Source organism: Stegostoma tigrinum, chromosome 1 (genome assembly GCF_030684315.1).
Source record: "Stegostoma tigrinum isolate sSteTig4 chromosome 1, sSteTig4.hap1, whole genome shotgun sequence".
NCBI classification, from domain to species: Eukaryota; Metazoa; Chordata; class Chondrichthyes; order Orectolobiformes; family Stegostomatidae; genus Stegostoma; species Stegostoma tigrinum.
This window is the reverse complement of record NC_081354.1, coordinates 164,244,470-164,263,955: the sequence shown is the minus strand read 5'-3', so window position 1 is coordinate 164,263,955 and position 19,486 is coordinate 164,244,470. Positions and strand designations below refer to the sequence as shown.

At 43.9% G+C, this 19,486-nt stretch overlaps 1 protein-coding gene across 3 annotated transcripts in view; it reads right to left on the bottom strand.

Annotated features, from left to right (window-relative positions):
• The window catches only part of slbp (stem-loop binding protein), a 30,416-nt gene extending 12,463 nt beyond the window's left edge, over positions 1-17,953 (bottom strand). Inside the window, exons 1-3 of one of the 3 annotated variants that reach the window (XM_048558942.2) lie at positions 17,844-17,953; positions 16,985-17,137; positions 5,577-5,687 (exon numbers count right to left, since the gene is read on the bottom strand). In XM_048558942.2, coding sequence (XP_048414899.1) covers positions 5,577-5,687; positions 16,985-17,070 — 197 coding nt within the window. In that variant the 5' untranslated portion in view covers positions 17,071-17,137; positions 17,844-17,953. Of the gene's footprint in view, positions 1-5,576; positions 5,688-16,984; positions 17,138-17,790 lie in introns of all 3 variants that reach the window. The other 2 variants (XM_048559033.2, XM_048558849.2) reach the window with 2 other exon arrangements.
• Positions 17,954-19,486: the final 1,533 nt, after the last annotated feature.

Genomic DNA, 19,486 nt, shown 5'->3' with positions numbered 1-19,486 from the left:
CAGTAGCAGGCCATTGGAAGGAAAATTGTTTCCCTAATGTTTTACTCTGCAGGAAGACAAGCGTTCAAGCTGTGGCATTCAGATTCTCAAAGTAGTAAAAAAAAGTTGGCAGATCATTTAACCAAAACTAAATTGAAGGATTCCTATGTAATCTTGAATCTTCGTATTTCTTGGAGAAATGCGATGATCCTGAAAGGCAAGGGAACTATTACGACAGCAACGTGGAGAATAGCTTATTTTAAAGTGTTAGGTCAGTGGTACCTGTGACACACATGAAATTTATTTTTTTTTATTTATTTGTGGGACTTGGGCATTGCCTGTCCCCAGTTTCCCTTGAGCTGGTGTGATGAGCTGCCAACTTCATGCATGGCAGTCGACACGTTGACCCACAATGTTGTTAGACAAGAAATTCAGGCTTTTGATAGCAAGTGAAGGGACACCGATAAGTTTCCAAGGATGGTGAGTGGCTCCTAAGAGAATATGCAGGTGGTGGTATTCCCATATATCTGCTGCTCTTGTCTTTCTAAATAACAGAGTTGTGGATTTGAAAAGGTGAAGGTTAAGGAGCTTTGGGGAATTTCTGCAATACATCTTGTAGATAGTACATACAGCGGTTACTGGGTGTCAGTGGTGAGTGAGTGGATGTTTGACAATGTGGTGTCAATCAAGCAGGCTGCTTTGTCCTGGTGTCAAGTTTCTTGTGTTTAAGGAGGTACACACATCCCACAGTGGGGACGTAGTCCATCATACTCCTGATTTGTGCCTTGTAAACATTGGACAGGCTCTGGGGAGTCAGGAGGCAAATTACTCATCTAGTCTCTGTCCTGCTCTGGTAATTAGTATTTATGTGGTGAATCCACTTGAGTTTCCAGTCAATGGTAACCCCAAGTTGTTGATAATGAGTGATTCAGTGAAGGTAACACATTGCATGTCTGGGGATGGTTGTCAGATTTGTCTGGTGCAAATATTACTTACCACTTTTCAATTCAAGACTGGCTATTGCCCAGGCTTTGTTGCATTTGAACATGGACTGTATGTGTGACTATTCAGTACCAGAGGATTTATGAATAGTGTTGAACATCCCCATTCCTGACCTTTTGACAGAGGGAAGGTCATTTCTGAAGCAGATGAGGACCTGTGGGCCCAGGACACTACCCTGATGAACTTCTGCAGAGATGTCCTGGAGTCAAAGTGATTGACCAACAACCACAACCATCCTCCTTTGTGCCAGATGTGATTCCAACCCGAGAGTTTTCCCCAATACCCATTGATTTCAGTTCCACCTGGATTTCTTGATGTCAAGGGGTATCACTCTCGCTTCACTTGTCCAGATTCAAACCAAGGTTATTACGAGGTCAGGAGCTGAGTGGCGCTGGCAGAACAAAAACTGGGTGTCACTGAGCAGGTTATTGCTGATGCTTTCCATCACTTTACTGATGATAGAGTGTAGACCGATGGGGTGATAATTGGCTGGATTGGATTTGTCCTGCTTTTTCTGTACAGGACATACCTGGGCAAGTTTCTGCATTATTGTACCTGTATTGGAAGAGTTTGACTAAGAGATAAGCAAATTCTGGAACACAATCATTTCTTGAGATCATGTGGAGTGAAACAAATTGGCTGAAGACTGGTATCTGTAATGCTGAAGACCACAGGAGGCAGCAGAGATGGAAGTGGTACTTTCAGCTGAAGATTGCTGTGAATGCTTCAACTTAATCTTTTGCAGAGTTGCACTCTTCCATCATGGGGGATGGAAATATTTGTGGATCATCCTCCTCCTCTAGTGTTTAATTGCCCTTCACCATCCACAATTTGATGTGGCAAGACTATGGAGCTTAGATCTGATCTGTTAATGTGGGATCACTTAGCTGTCAATCAATTGCTGCTTATGCTGTTTTGAATGCAAGTGCTCCTGAGATGCTGCTTGGCCTGCTGTGTTCATCCAGCTTCACACTTTGTTGTCTTGAATGCAAGTAGTCCCGCTTGGTAGCTTCACCAGGCCAACACCTCATTTGTAAGTGTGCCTGGTGCTGCTCCTGGCACACTGTCCTGCACTCTCCATGGAACAAGGGCTGATCTCCAGCTTGATGGCAAGAGTTCAGCAGAGGATAGACCAGGCCTTGACATTCTAGATTGTGCTAAAATTCTGCTGCTATTTATGGCTCATAGCACATCATGGATGCTCAGTCTAGAGTTGCTCAATTTATTTGAAATCTATCCTAATTAGCACAGGTCAATGCCACATAGAGGGTGTTCTCTATGCAAGGATGAGATCAAGCATATTTTTCCCTCTTGTTGATTCCCTCACCACCAAATGCAGGTCCAGTTAAGCAGCTATGCCCTGTAGGGCTTTAATCAGTAGTACTGCTGCCAAGCCTGTCTTGGTACTGCACAGTGAACCTGCCAAGCCAGAGTACATTTGTTTTCTTACCACCTTGTGTTTCCTCTAAATATTGTTCAGCAAAGAGTACTGATTCATCAGCCGAGGAAGGTACAAGGCATCCAGCAGGTGATACCCTTGTCTGTGTTTAACCTGAAGCCATGAGACTTCATAGGATCCAGAGTAAATGATAAGGATTCTCAGGGCAACTCCCTCCCAACAATATACCAACTGTGTGGCCACCTCTGCTGTGTCTGTCCTGTCAGTGAGTCAGGACATATCCAGGAATGGTGGTAGCGTCATCTGGGACATTGTCTGTAAGGCATGATTCTCAAAGTATGACTGTGTCAGGTTGTTGCTCGATATGTCCGAGAGACAGCTCTCCCAATCTGGAAACAGAAGGTTATGTAGGAGGACTCTGCAGGGTCAACAGAACTATTTCTGTTATTGTCTCTTCCAGTGCCTAGGCTGATGCCAGGTGGTCCATCAGGTTTCATTCCTTTGCCGAGACTTCCTAGAGATTGACTCAACCAAGTGGCTTGCTAAGCTTTCCAAAGGGCAGTTGAGAGTCAAACACATTGCTTTGGGCCTGGAGTCACATATCAGCCACACCAGGCAAGGATGGCAAATTTCTTTTACTGAAGGACATTAGTGAGCCAGCTGGGTTTTTTTTTGACAATCATCCTTTGTTTCCTGGTCATCAGCAGATTCTTGATTCCAGATTATTTTTAGTATTAAATTCAAATTTACAGCAAGATTCCCACCCAGATCTTCAAAACATTGGCTGAGTTTCTGAATTAGTAGTCTAGCGATAATACCATCACCTCCCTATAAAAGACACGGATCTTGCGATATAACTAAGTACTCAGTTTATACATTTTTAACAAAAAATATTAATATTTCCAGAGATGATCAAAATAGGCAAGCAGTTTCCATGGTGTATGACTTAGTGAGGAAATGTCCAGCTACATGGGATTCAAACGAGTCCTTCAACCCCTTGCAACTGACAGTGGAGCATTTTAAGCCTCAAGATTTAGCCATTAACTATCATATAAATTGAAAGGCCTGGGAGGCAACTAAGAAAAACACATTCTGTTCCATTTAGGAAATCCAGCACACTCCTCACATCTTGGACACCTACTTTTGCAGGTAATGTTGTTAGCCGGAGAAGGAAGTTCCAGGTTGTGGAACTGCAGTTGGCCTAAATGCAGTGCATTCCCAAGGCTAGGAGCTTAGCGGATAATAAATTTCTCAGGGTGGTCTGTACAGAGGACGCGAGAGGAAGGGTGACTGCCAGGCAGCTGAGAACAAGGAGGCAGTCAATGAGTTGTATTTTCCAACAAGTGTTCCAAATCAAATACTGGTGACAGTGATGGTGCTTTTGGAGAATGCAGCGCAAGCAAAGTCTGTCACACTTCCAAGTTCAAGTTCAGTGGACAGGGGAAAAACTTGGAAAGCAATAGTGAAAAAGGAACAGACAGCATCTGTGACCACAAAATGACTTCAGAATGTTTCTTGCAAAGCCATGCTTAAGTATGTCAGTAAATAGCTATAAACTTTGGCTGAGTAACCTCTTACTTTGCAACCATTAATTTTATAAATCATTAATTATAGCAGAACAGGGTTAAAACTACTGTACAAGCACGTTCCAGTTGCGATCCATTTCAACTCCCCCTCGCAATCCTCAGACAACATGTCCATCATGGGCCTCCTGCAGTGCCACAATGATGCCACCCGAAGGTTGCAGGAACAGCAACCCATATTCCGCTTAGGAACCCTGCAGCCCAACGGTATCAATGTGGATTTCACAAGCTTCAAAATCTCCCCTCCCCCCACTGCATCCCAAAACCATCCCAGCTCGCCCCCGCCTCCCTAACCTGTTCTTCCTCTCACATATCCCCTCCTCCCACCTCAAGCTGCACCTCCATACCTCATCCCATCCCCTTGATCTGTCTGTCCTCCCCAGACTTAGCTATCCCCTCCCTACCTCCCCACCCATACTTGCCTCTACAGTCTCCATCCCCACTCCTCTAACTTATCTGTCTCCTCTCCACCTATCTTATCCTCTATCCATCTTCGATCCGCATTGCCCTCTCTCTATTTATTTCAGAACCCTCTCCCCATCCCCCTTTTCTGATGAAGGGTCTAGGCCCAAAACGTCAGCTTTTGTGCTCCTAAGATGCTGCTTGGCCCGCTGTGTTCATCCAGCTCCACACTTCATGATCTTGGATTCTCCAGCATCTGCAGTTCCCATTATCTCTCATATTATGGCTGATTTGACTTTAACCTCAACTCTGCAGTCCTCCATATGTCCAAGTATTCTTTCATCCTTTCAGTGGTTAAGAATATACCTCTACCATTAACTTTTTAAAGATTCTGCAACCACTACGTTTTGAGGAAGAGAATTCCAAAGAAAACCTTCAGAAAAAAAGTTTCTTCATCTATTTTAAATGGGCACTCCTTTATTTTAACGCAATGACCCTCAGTTCTAGATTCTCCTATAAGAGGAAGCATCTCTTCAAATACAAGGTCCTGAGGGAACTTGACTGGGTATGCTTCAATTAAGTCACCACTGATTTTTCCAAACTCTAGAGGATATCAGCCGAGCCCTTCCTCAAGGCAATCTGCTCATTCCTTGTATTAGTCAATTAAACCTTTTCTGAACTGCTTCCAATCCATTAATATCCTTCGTAGGTCTGGTGACCAGTATTGTACACAGTAGTCCAGCTAGTCTCGCCAATACCCTGTACCTGCACTTTCCAGATGTGCCACTCCCATCACTATTTGAAATGGAATACTTGAAGAACACAACTCAGACTCTTGTGCTAACTGCTTCACGGTTCTCAATACCCACTAACAGAGACAAATCTTCCCTGCTCTTGCATTCAGTTTCTCTTGCAATAAACCATAACATTCTATTTACTTTCCTGATTACTTGTTGTACTTGGCATACTAACACTCTAGATTCATCTATTCAACTGCAATGAAAAAACACAATGATTGGAATTTGTACTGGATATTCACTAACATCTAAAATGAGAATTCCATAACAGCAATCATTTAAGATCAGGCTGAGAAAATCCTTGGAATAATATTGAATGAAAATGACTGGAAGGCACAGAACCTCTGTGTACAAGTTGGTTGCAACACTTGACAACCTCCAAAAAGGCTGTTCACAAAAAAAGAGCATACAAACCTTTTCAAATCCCGATAAACAGTCTGTCTTGTTTCTTCATCTTCAACTGCAGTACCCCAATCTGCAGAACCACATCTGGGGACTGCTCCGTCACCTTCTGGTGTTGTGAAACTGGAAGAAAATAATTTTAACTTAGCCATGTTAACATCAACTACATTTTTTTCCTGTTAAACGGACCTGGCTACAAAATTAATGATCCACCACAAAGCCTTGACACATCATTTGATAGAACTGAGAGTTTCCAATTGAAAGCACTGGAGAACTGTCAACTCAACCTCAAGACTGGTTCAGGAAATACATTTTTACTAGAATGGGCTTCATACTGAACATAAATTAAACATTTTCCAAATTTTAAAAAATGCCTCAATTTAATTCCAAGTTGATATAAGCAGCCAACCAATTCCCCTAGGACATGCCACAACACACAATTTGGCTTAAGAACTAGCATCTCATTTAGAACTGTCAATGTTATAAATACAATAGAACGAGCATACTTCACCCCAATGAGGTGCAGCATCTTATTCATTGCTGTCACCGGACCCACTGGATTATTTTGGCTGCAACCTCAGGTTACACCTGCAAGTTTCAAATAGCAACTGATTCAGAAATTATTCTAACCTAGTGATATGATTAAGGCGTATCCGAGACAGGGAACAGGAAGCATTCACCAAAAAAAATGGGCAGCACCATTTGCTAAAATTTGATATATTTATTTTGTCGACCTGCAACATATATTTTAAAATATTGAAAGCTACAGTTTAATAATGAAGCAACTTAGTCACAACAAGGTTATTTACACAACAACAGGAATCATAGCAAAGAGAAAAAGCCCTTCAGTCCACCATGTTTATGCCGATATCAAGCTACACTTATCCCATTGACCTGCACTTGGTCCGAAGCCTAAAATGTCCTGGCATTGTAAGCACTCATCCAGATGCTTCTTAAATGTTATGAGAGCACTTGGCTCCACTACCATTTCAGGCAGTGTATTCCATATTTCTCCAACCTTGTGGGTAGAAAAAAAAAAGCTTTTCAGAACTCCTCAACTTCAACTTAAGCTGTGTTCAGTGATAAAAGGTTGCTTCTTTTTATTCCCCAACCTTTTTAGTTCTTAGTAACTGTTACAATTCAATCCATATTTACCATCTCTAATAAACAGACATAAATCATGAGGTGTGCAGGTAGGGTGAATGGCAGGTGCCCTTTCCCTAGAGTGGGGATTTCAAGACCAAGGGGCATATTTTTAAGGTGAGAGGAGAAAGATTTAAAAAAGACTGAGGGGGAACTTTTTTTGAAAAAAAAAAGTGGTTCATGTAAGAAATGAGCTTCCAGAGGAAGTGGTGGATGTGGGTACAGGGACAATGTTTAAAAGATATTTGGATAAGCACATGAATAGGAAATGTTTGGAGGGACATGGACCTAGGGAGAAAGTTGCCCAAAAGCATACAGCGCACAAATTGCAGAGTAGTGACAATTAATACTGCATTAGTTTGCACTCAAAGTGAAGGAAAATGTGTTTCACACTGTTAGCGAACGACGTTTATAGAGCAACATCTACTCACCAACCCTCATCCTAGGTCTTGTCAGGGTTGAGGTTTGGATTTGTACCCTGATAAGAGAAAAAAAGAACTGATTTCGAGAAATGAGGGGAGAATGGCTACCTTTGATATAGAAGCACATAGTGGAAAAGAACTTTTCAATCCATCTGGTCTGCAACAAAGTACACTAAATCTGACTGGCCACAAGTTCCAGCACTTGGCCCATAGACTTGAATATTATGACATTTCAAGTGCTCATCCAAGTACTTTGAGATTTCTCATCTCAACCACCTTTCCACAATGAATTCCAGACCAATCCCTTTATATCCTCTTGTAATCCAGGCAGGCATTCCTGACTATCAACCACATACATATCTCTCCCACCACACCCTTTTCCCCCTACCAATCCATATCAAAGAACGGCATAAAGTCTCAAGGTAATGAAGCCAGACAGACCAAATTACATCGACAAATGTACCGAAAACGACAAAGACCCTACTGTTGACCCTGCTAGATCCTCCTAACAAATGGCAATTGTGCCAAAACTGGGAAATCTGTTTCACAGACCAAACAAGCAACAGACAAATGTAGTTGTACTCTCAGAATCATGCCTTAGACAATATTCCTGACACTACCATCAACATCCACAGCAGGACATACCCAGCAGAAATTGTTTCACAGTAGTACACAGTCAATAATGAGTTGCTTTAGGAGTCAATATTAACTCGGGACCTCATGAAATCTCAGCATCAGTTCAAATATGGGGAAGAAAACCTCCTGATGATTACCACATACTACTAGCCCGCTCACCCCAACCCAGCTGATGAGGAAGTCCTCCACGTGGAGCACAAATCAGAAGTACTGAAGGTGACAAGGATACATAACATCCTCTGGATGGAGGACTTCAAAATGTCCATCATCACTGGTGACTTAGCAGGACCACTACTAGCTGTGCTGGTCCAGTAGTACAGATATAGCCAGGAGGTCTGCAGCAAGTGACCAGGGAACGAAAAGAAAAAAAAAACAAAACAAAACCGGCCTCATCCTCACCAATCTATCCAGCAGACGCATCAGTAGTAGTACAAGTGAACATTGCACAGTCCTTCTGAAGACCAAGTCTCGCCTTAACATTGAGGCTGCAATCCACTGTATTATAACTCTACCATCATGCTAAATGGGATAGTCTTCTAAAAAATCCAGCAACACAAGACTTGACATCCATGAAGCATTGTAGCCCATCAGGAGAATTATATTCAAACAGGCTATGACATGCTTACCTTCACCGGAAGGGGCCTGAAGTACATGGACAGCTAAGTTATGCTACAGCTTTATGCAACTTTAGTTAGGCCACACTTGGAATATTGTGTACAGTTCTGGTCACCACACTGCCAGAAGGATGTGAATGCTTTGGACAGGTTTACCAGGATGTTGCCTGGTATAAGGATTTTAGCTACAAAGAAAGGTTGAATAGACTGGGTTAGTTTTCACTGGAACACAGTAGGTTGAGCAGTGACCCCACAGAAGTTTAAAACGTTGTGAACTGCATGGATAACGTAGAAAATATCAGGCTTTTTTCTGAGGGTGGAAGTGTCAATTACTAGGGGAACAGATTCCAGGTACAAGCGTGGGGATTGAGAGATATGCGAGGCAATTTTTTCAGACTAACGCTGGTGAGTACCGGGACCGCATTGCCAGAGGTGTTGGTGGAAGCAGACACAATAGCAGCATTCAAGAAGCACCCTGACAAATACATGAATAGGAAGGAAACAGAGGGATATGAATCCTGTAGTTGAAGACAGCTTTATTACAGAAGGGCAAAATGTGTCAAGTGCAAGCTTGGAGGGGCATAAGGCCGTTTCATGTGTTCCGCTGTTGTTTGTTCTTAACGCTATCTGCAACCTCATGCCCCAACATATACCTCATTCTACCACTACTGTCAAGGTAGGGAGTCAAACTTGGTTCAAACAGTGCAGGAACGGATGGCAGTCGCAGTAACAAGCATTTTTAAAAAAAGATGTATCAAGCTGATGAACACGTGCCAAATAGCATAAGGAGCAAGGGACGGAGCTAAATCGATCTCACAACTGTGAAGTAAACTGTGGGATTTATGTATGCTTGAATACTATTTATTACAAGTTTGAGTTTCTGTTTTTTGACTAAGTAACTTATGTTGCTTGTGTAACTGGAATTAATAATTAACTTGCAAGTATTTCTGTAGTAATGGAAATGTCTTTCAAAACAAGGTTCTGAGGTTTTGTACACATTTGTAGAGTTTTATAACCGAACAAGTTTAAATCGTCTGGAGAGTTTCTTCTTAAAAAAGCTTAAGGGAGACACACATAGTTTAAAGAGTGAGGTATTTTCTTAAGTTTCAGCTTTGGGACAGTTCTGTGAAGTCCCTGGAATAGAATGGCTGTGAACAGCAGTGAATCATAGAATTCGTACAGTGTGGAAGCAGGCCATTCAACCTGAGTCCACACCAACCATTCAACGAGCATCGACCCAGAACCACTCCTGTCCTATCCCTTTAGCCCTGCATTTCCCATGGCTAATCCACCTAACAGGCACACCCCTGGACACTATGGGCAATTCAGCATGGCCAATCCACCTAACCTGGACTGTGGGAGGAAACTGGAGCGTCCAGATGAAACACTCAGACCCAGGGAGAAAGTGCAAACTCCACACAGACAGTCACCAGTGATGGAATCAAATTTAATTCCCTGGCTCTGTAAGGCAGCAGTGTTAAGCACTGAGTTACTGTGTCCCTCCCCCCCAGTGCTCCTGAGAAGATAAAGATATATATAGTGAACTAGATTAGCTTACAGTAAAGAGTTTGTATTAGTCCGAGGCCAAAAGTATTGATATAAAACTGCGGTTAGTTCAAGCAAAATACATTTAAGCAGGTATATAAATCGGCTCCAAGAGAAAGCTTCCTGCTGTTTCAGTATAAAAGTTGAAGTCAAATGATCGAGATTTACTGAGATGTTAGATCTGGGCACACTGATATGAATATTTAACAAGTAGTATTTTGGGTCCTGTACCAAGGGTATGTTTTAGATATTATACAAAAGCTGATTTATTTCCATTTATAAAAGGAATGTTTTGGGATTAATAGGAGTATACCTTTCCTGTGTGGCTAAGATTTCTGAATTTATATTATAAAGTAGATGATTTAGTTTATTTTTCTTCAATAACCTGTTATTTATTCTTTAAACAAAATCTGCAGCACTATGTTTCAGCAAAGACCACTCCAAATAGGGTCTATTAACCAGGAATCTTTCTGGGATCGGACTTGTCTGGTAAAATCAACTGGGATCACAAAATAACCAGATAACATCCAAACTTTGCAGTCCTGCCACATCTAGTCACAAACAGTAGACAATTAAACAACTTATGAGGCAGCAACTCTACAGTTATCTTTATCCTCAATGATGAGGAAGCACAGCTCATTACTGCAAAAAGAGAAGGCCGAAGCATTTGCTATTATTTACAACTAAAAAAGTGTTAGGTGGCTGATCCATCGTGACTTCCTGCAGAGGCAAATTTTCAGTCAATTCTATTTAACTCTTGATATCAAATGGTTGAAAGTACTGGATATTGCGAGGGCTGTTGGCCTGACAGCATTCCAACAATAATACTGGAGACTTTTCCTGCAGAATGTGTCACACCCCTAGCTACGCTGCTACAGTACCAATGCAACTTCCTTGTATTTGGAAATTTGGCTATGTATATCCTGTACACAAAAAGCACGACAAATCCAATCCGCTCAATTAACACCCTATCAGCCTAATTTTGATCAGTAAGGTAAGGGGGGGGGGGGGGGGGGGGGGCGCCGCGGAAGGTGTCATTGTTAACGCAAACAGCAACTGCTCAGCAATAACTTGCTTGCAGATGCTCAGTTTGAATTCTGCAAGGTCCACTTAGCTTCTGATCAAACTTACGGCCTTTGTTCACACATAGACAAAACAGCTCAACTGCCAAAGAAAGTGTGACTTAGCCCTAAACTTGAGAGACTGCAATTGACAGTGTGGCAAACAGCCCTAGCAAAAAGCTATAGTCAATGGGAATGAGAAAAACTTTCCACTCATTGAGAATCAGCCTAAGCTCATTACAGCAGAGAAAGTCTGAAAAGGACCCGACTGAGGTGTACAAGTTCAAGGGACGTGGACATGGAACATAGATGGCTACATTCATTATACATAAAGCTAATATTTTCTCTCTCAAAGTATAGAACAGCAAGCAGACTTGACAAGAATGCTTACTTAAGGTGTATGCAGATGAGCCACGCTATACCACAACTCTACATGCAGAATGTGCAAAGTCCCGCCCATGCTTGTTGCTTTGGCTCAGAAAGGCTGGCCAAGGTTTGTGAGTTTAACTACATGTTCGAATGCCAACCAGAGCCAAACAAAAGGAGCTGGATGTCTCTAGTTGAGCTTGTGCTCAAGTCAGAACATTCCACAAGGAATGCTGATGACCATAACAGTGACCAAACAAATATCCCAGCTGGAAAAGAGTGTAGATAAAAGGTCCCATGTTATCAAGATAGCGATTTTAAAGCATGCTGGCATTTTGTATATTTTAAAAATTGGTTTGTGGGAATTGCTGAAAGGGACAGCGCTAATTGCCGGTCCCTAGCTGCCCTTGAGAAGGTGGTGATGAGCTGTCTTGAACTGCTGCAGCACCTGTGCTACAGGTAAATGAACAATGCCATTAGGTAGGGATTCCAGGATTTGACCCAACGACACTGAAGTAGCAGCAATATTTCCAAATCAGGATGGTGACTGACTTAAAGAGGAACTTGCCAATGGTGTTCCCAATTAGCAGCTACCCTTGTCCTTCTAGGTAAGGGTGGCCATAGATTTGGAAGTTACTGTCAAAGAAGTTTGAATTTCAGCAGTGCATCTTGTGGATACTACACACTGCTGCTGCTGAGCATCGGTGGTGCAGGGAATGGATGTGGTACCAAACAAGTGGACTGCTTTGTCCTGGATGGTGTCAAGCTTCTTCAGTGTTGTTGGAAGTACACCCATCCAGACAAGTGGGGAATGTTCCATCACACTCCTGACTTGTGCCTGGAGAATGGTGGACAGGCTCTACAGAATCATGGGAGTTACTCATTGCAGTATTCCAAGCCGCTGACCTGCTCTTGTAGCCGTTATCTTTAAGGCTAGCCCATCTCAGTTTCCAGTCAATAGTTACTCCCAGGATTTTAGTCATTGGTGACTCTCATGGTAAAACACCATTAAAAAGTCAAGCTGCCAGTGATTAGACGTCCAGTCCCTATAGACCTCAAGGCCCTCCGCTTCTTCCTGTCCCGCAGGCCCGACCAGTCCCCCTCCACCGACACCCTCATCCGCCTAGCCGAACTCGTCCTCACCCTCAACAACTTCTCTTTCGACTCCTCCCACTTCCTACAGACTAAGGGGATGGCCATGGGCACCCGCATGGGCCCCAGCTCTGCCTGCCTCTTTGTAGGTTACGTGGAACAGTCCCTCTTCCGCACCTACACAGGCCCCAAACTCCACCTCTTCCTCCGGTACATTGATGACTGTATCAGCGCCGCCTCTTGCTCCCCAGAGGAGCTCGAACAGTTCATCCACTTCACCAACACCTTCCACCCCAACCTTCAGTTCACTGGGCCATCTCCAGCACATCCCTCACCTTCCTGGATCTCTCAGTCTCCATCTCAGGCAACCAGCTTGTAACTGATGTCCATTTCAAGCCCACCGACTCCCACAGCTACCTAGAATACACCTCCTCCCACCCACCCTCCTGCAAAAATTCCATCCCCTATTCCCAATTCCTCCGCCTCCACCGCATCTGCTCCCACGATAAGACATTCCACTCCCGCACATCCCAGATGTCCAAGTTCTTCAAGGACCACAACTTTCCCCCCACAGTGATCGAGAACGCCCTTGACCGCATCTCCCGCAACACATCCCTCACACCCCGCCCCCGCCACAACCGCCCAAAGAGGATCCCCCTCGTTCTCACACACCACCCCACTAACCTCCGGATACAACACATCATCCTCCGACACTTCCACCATCTACAATCCGACCCCACCACCCAAGACATTTTTCCATCCCCACCCCTGTCTGCTTTCCGGAGAGACCACTCTCTCCGTGACTCCCTTGTTCGCTCCACAGTGCCCTCCTACGCCACCACACCCGGCACCTTCCCCTGCAACCGCAGGAAATGCTACACTTGCCCCCACACCTCCTCCCTCACCCCTATCCCAGGCCCCAAGATGACATTCCACATTAAGCAGAGGTTCACCTGCACATCTGCCAATGTGGTATACTGCATCCACTGTACCCAGTGTGGCTTCCTCTACATTGGGGAAAAGAAGCGGGGGCTTGGGGACCCCTTTGCAGAACACCTCCGCTCAGTTCGCAACAAACAACTGCACCTCCCAGTCGCAAACCATTTCCACTCCCCCTCCCATTCTTTAGATGACATGTCCATCATGGGCCTCCTGCAGTGCCACAACGATGCCACCCGAAGGTTGCAGGAACAGCAACTCATATTCCGCTTGGGAACCCTGCAGCCTAATGGTATCAATGTGGACTTCACCAGCTTCAAAATCTCCCCTTCCCCCACCGCATCCCTAAACCAGCCCAGTTCGTCCCCTCCCCCCACTGCACCACACAACCAGCCCAGCTCTTCCCCTCCACCCACTGCATCCCAAAACCAGTCCAACCTGTCTCTGCCTCCCTCACCTGTTCTTCCTCTCACCCATCCCTTCCTCCCACCCCAAGCCGCACCCCCATCTCCTACCTACTAACCTCATCCCACCTCCTTGACCTGTCTGTCTTCCCTGGACTGACCTATCCCCTCCCTACCTCCCCACCTATACTCTCCTCTCCACCTATCTTCTTTTCTCTCCATCTTCGGTCCGCCTCTCCCTCTCCCCCTATTTATTCCAGAACCCTCACCCCATCCCCCTCTCTGATGAAGGGTCTAGGCCCGAACCGTCAGCTTTTGTGCTCCTGAGATGCTGCTTGGCCTGCTGTGTTCATCTAGCCTCACATTTTATTATCTTGGATTCTCCAGCATCTGCAGTTCCCATTATCTCTTATCAGTGATTAGACTGTCTCTGATTGGAGATGGTCATTGCCTGGCAGTTGAGTGCTAAGTGTTGTTAGGCACTTTTCAGCCCAAACCTGGATATTGTCCAGGTCTTGTTGCATTTGGACCCACACTGCTGCGGTATCTGAGAAGACACAGACAGTGCTGAACATTGTTCACTTGTGCTTGCTCCTCCCCACATGACCTTGAGATAGAGTGGAGATTATTAATGAAGCAGATAAACCTGTCTTGGTCAAGGCTGCCGTGTCAAAAGCCTGACATTTCCTCCCTAATGGCATTGTGGGTCAATCCACAGCAGGTAGACTGTTGCAGTTCAAGAGGGCATCTCACCACCTTCTCAAGGGCAATTAGGGATGGACAATAAATGCTGCCAGCCAGCGACATCTTCATCCCACAAATAAAAAAAAAAGAGCTACCCCAAGGGAGTTGTGCAGGGATATCCTGGGGCAGAGATAACTGACCAATGTATCCGGTTTGACTCCAATCTAAGAAGAGTCATCCCTGTAATAAATTTGGAAATGAAACTAATGGGGCACTTCTCCAAAAAGCTGAACAAATATCAGACAGTACTCCCCACCCCAGGGAAGATACCTTGTCGACTGATCCCACCCATGCCTCTTACAACTTTTATAAACCTCAAAGGTCATCCCTCAGTCTCTGGCACTCGAGGGTAAATAGCCCCAGCCTATTTAGCCTCTCCCTATAGCTCAAACCCTCCAACCCTGGCAACATACTGGTTAATCTTTTCTGAACCCTTTCAAGGTTCACAACATCCTTCCGATAGCAGGGAGACCAGAATTACATGCAGTATTTCAAAAGTGGCTTAACCAATGTCATGTACAGCACAACATGACCTCCCAAATCCAATACTCAAAAACACCTTCTAACATTAAACTATCCATCCTTCAAACAATTCAGAAGCTGATTCTTATGACTAGCTTTTGCCCTTCAGGACTCACTTCTTAATTCTAATCTATAAAGATATTGCATTACTAATTTGATTCATGTTTATTAATGAATAAACTTCTGTTAATTGAAGAAAGCCTAGTTAAAAGTTTCTCCTTTTAATAAACATATTTGGGCCTTGGAGAAAGGTATTCACGAGGGAAGGGACACTTTTTAAACTTAACCTTGTTACAACCAAAGGGATGGTAAATAAAGGAAAGGGAGCCACATCATTCCTCTTCAACAAGGAGTAGAAGTAGGGGTATTCATCTGAAATTATAACAAATTGGAGGACCTCACCCATGATCAGCAGATCAGTCATCTCCCCTCCAGGACATCCTTGGATGAGTTATAGAGTAATAGAGTAAACAGCATGGAAACAGAACATTTGATCCAACTCATCCAAACGGACCAAGTTTCTCAAATGAAACTTGCCCGAGTTTGGCCCATACTCCTGTAAACTTCTCCGATTCATTTATCTGTCCTAATGTCTTTTCAATGTTGCAACTGTACTTGCATCTACCACTTTGCTTGGCAGGTCACCCCATGTGTGGAAAAAGTAGTCCCTCACACCCCTTTTAAATCTTTCCCCTCTCACTTTAAAAATATGCCCTCTAGACTTGAAATGCCCCACCCTTGGAGAAAGATTTTGGGTAAATAGCCAATCTATGCCTCTCATGATTTGTAAAATCTCTATAAAAAGGTCACATCTCAACTTGTATTTTCCAGTGAGGGAAAAAAATCCCAGCCTTTTAACTCAAACCCTCCAGTCTCAGCAACATCCTGGTAGATCTCTTCTGAAACCTCTCCAATTTAACAATATCCTTCCTATAGCAGGGTGTCAAAAAGCTACACAAGCAGTAAAGCAGAAAATGCTAACTGAACAAAGCTACTGACACATCTTACATACCTTATTTCACAAACGGGAGATGGAAGATAATTCAAAAATCAATTGCTTGTCAATTTCTTTGTATAGATCGTATATCAATGCTTTTATGATCTGAAAATCTATATATTGTAGATTCACAAGCCAATATATTAATTCATGCTAAATTTACAAGTTTTATAACAGTTTATCTCAACAGAAAATTCATCATAATATTACTCTCAAACCTGGTGATGCAGGTAACACTTCCATTTCAATTCTGGTGACAATTTTATCAGCATTCCAAAAAAATTGTTTAATCTATCACAGTATATTCCACATATGCTACTCCAATCTTCAGAGTTGTGTCCTAGATCAATCATGCTCAGCTGCTTCAATGACCTGCTTCCCACCATGAATGCTAGATGGTGGAATATTCCACTGATAATTGCATTGCTCAGCACCATTCCTGATTCCTCAGATATTGAAGCAGTCAATGTCCAAATCCAATCATACTTGGTAAATGGCCAGGTAATTCCTGGTCCTAGTGTGTCCTTGTAAATTTCACTGATGGACTTCCCCTCTAAGCACATCTTGTCACTTTTGAAAAGACAAGGATGTCAGGCTACAAAAGACTCACGGGTCATCACACTGCAAACTTACTTGGGACTTAAAGGCAACTACATTCATTTTGCAAATACATCTCATCAGACCGAATGGAATGGCTAATGCAGCTTGCAACACAAGTACAGACCGGCATTTCCAGGGGGAATGTTAACATTTTGATTGCGCATACAAGTACTTTAGGACTTCTTAAAATACAAAATGTGTAGTTTTTAAGTGAACTCCTTTCTCGGACATGCACTTCAGGAGGGTCAAGTCGGTGGGCTGCCAATTCATCGTTGCATTTAAAACGTTCCCATCATTTTCTCTCAACCTCGAGGTTTAAACCTCTCCCCACTAACCTGGAGACTCTGTCATCTGGCCAAGATGGAGAATCGTCCCACTCCTTGATCTCATCCTCAAACACGGTGGAGTCCGAGTCGCCCATTCTCCGCAGTTTGCCGTCGGCTCCTCGTTTCCTGCCCACAGACCAACGACATGGCGGGGGCTTCCTCCTACCCAAGAGGAGGGTAAACAAATCATATTATCAGAACCAGGGAGCAGAAAGCAGCCTGTTTTGACAGATGGTGCTCGACCGAGATAGAGAGAGAGATGAAAGGTGAGGAAGAACGAAGACGGGAAACACTGTCTCTCTCTCTCCCCCCCCATGCAAGGCGGCTGTATTTTTCCCTCCATCTACCCGGAACCTCACTGTGAAATTGAAGAGGGAAAAAAAAACTCTGAATGAAATCGGATAAGTTATTGATGCACAAATATGTGACACCAGGTAATAAATAAAGGCACTCATTTACATTTTCATACGAGGGCATTTTTATGAAGTGTGGGAAAAATTGGTTGTGGATGTACGCGTTCTGAGGGAGTGGGACAATGGCGGAACAGGGGACCCGGGATCAACGAACGGGGCAATGGAGGGGGGGGGATTTGAAACCGCTATTGTTTTTTCGCGCCACTGGCGATCCGCGCGGAAACATTCAAAGTTTGTAACTGCCATGACCCGCGTCTCAGTCTCGATCAGTGTCGGAGGGCGAAGGCAGGAGGACTCAGAGACTCCACTTCCCTTTCTTTATATATACGTACACAGAACACTCTTACGACGCTTACAGATCACTATTTTTTGGCCTTTGACACAAACGCTATTTCAGAATACCTGAAGCGTTCGTTTTTCTGACAAGCTGACACCGGGCTATAATGAGCCATTACCAACACAGCAGTGCCGCTGCTCTCCCTGACACTGAAACTGCTCCTGTTCCGGCTCCAACATAACCCCCGCGGCCTCCCGCCCGTTCGGCAAGGCCCAGACCAGACCCTACCAAGTTTCACAGGAAAGGGAGGAACAGCGAGAGCGAAGGAAAGATGACAGATAAACTATCTGGATAAAACCGGACTAGATGTCTTCTCAATCTGATTGAACAAGTTCTGCCACATTTCGAACCGGTTAATTCTTGCTTACTCAGTATAAAGCCATTTCGATCCCTTAACTAATATCTGTTCCTCCCTACATTAGGAAATAGTTTATTCCTCCCCGCTTCCTATCCTGCTGAAATCGAATTATTTTTATTTTTGATTATTTTAGTAAATCTATTTACTATCTAAACTTTCTGGGTTTTTATTATTTCACGTTTAGGTCTTTTATTGTTTTGTTTCTTTTACTTCGTCTTAATTGGGCCATTGGTCGTGATTATCTGATTGGCTGATTGGATTGATTGACAAGCGGGAAATTGACACTTGTCATTTTCTCCGTAATGTTCTAATATATTTTTTAAAAGCTCTTGCAACCGACCTACGTTTTTTTATGTGTAGGAAATGGAAAGCATTAAGGCAACTGTAATCCAAGAGTCTAGGCCCAAAACGTCAGCTTTCCTGCTCCTATGATGCTGGTTGGACTGCTGTGTTCATCGAGCTCTACACCTTGTTATCTGTAATCAAAGTTATGGATCCTCAGCTTTCTGACCCATGGGCTGCAATCAGTGAAAATAGGAAACTGCACCTTCACCACAATAACACTCAACACCAGACCGCCCCCCCCCCCCCCCACCCCACGAAGGATGCATACTCAGCCCCATACTGTACTCCCTGTTCACCTACAACTGTGTTGTCAAATTCTGAATGAATGCCATCTACAAGTTCACTGATGACACCACTGTATTTGGGATGGATATCCAACAACAGAGTCAAAATACACAAGGGAGACAGAGGACTTCGTCCATGATGCAATGAAAACAATCTGTCTCTCACCATCAGAAAAACTAAAGAACTGATGACTGCCTTCAGACAAAAAGGAGGAGAATATGCTCCGATCTACAGCAACAGAACTAAGGTTGAGAGAATGAAGAGCATCATATTCCTCGGAATGACAATAACTGACAATCTTTCCTGGATTTCCCACGTAAATGCGACAGTCAAGAAAGCACAATAGTGCCTCTCCTTCCTCAGGCAGCTCAGGACATTGATGCTGCTTGGCCTGCTGTGTTCATCCAGCCTCACATTTTATTATCTTGGAATTCTCCAGCATCTGCAGTTCCCATTAGCTCAGGACATTTGGCGTGTTCACAACGTCCCTCACCAACTTCTTCAGATGCACCATTGAAAACATACAGTTCAGGTACATAAGGGCCTTATATGGCAACTGCTCTGCCCAGGACTGTAAGAAACTACAGAAGGTGGTGTGCACAGCCCAGACTATCACGGAAGTCAACTTTCCATCAATGGACTCTATCTACATGGCTCACTGCCGTGGAAAGACTGCTAACACGATTAAAAACCCATCACACTCCGGTAATGACCTCCCATAACCTCTTCCGTCAGGCAAAATATACAGAACCCTGAACACCCACACAAGCGCG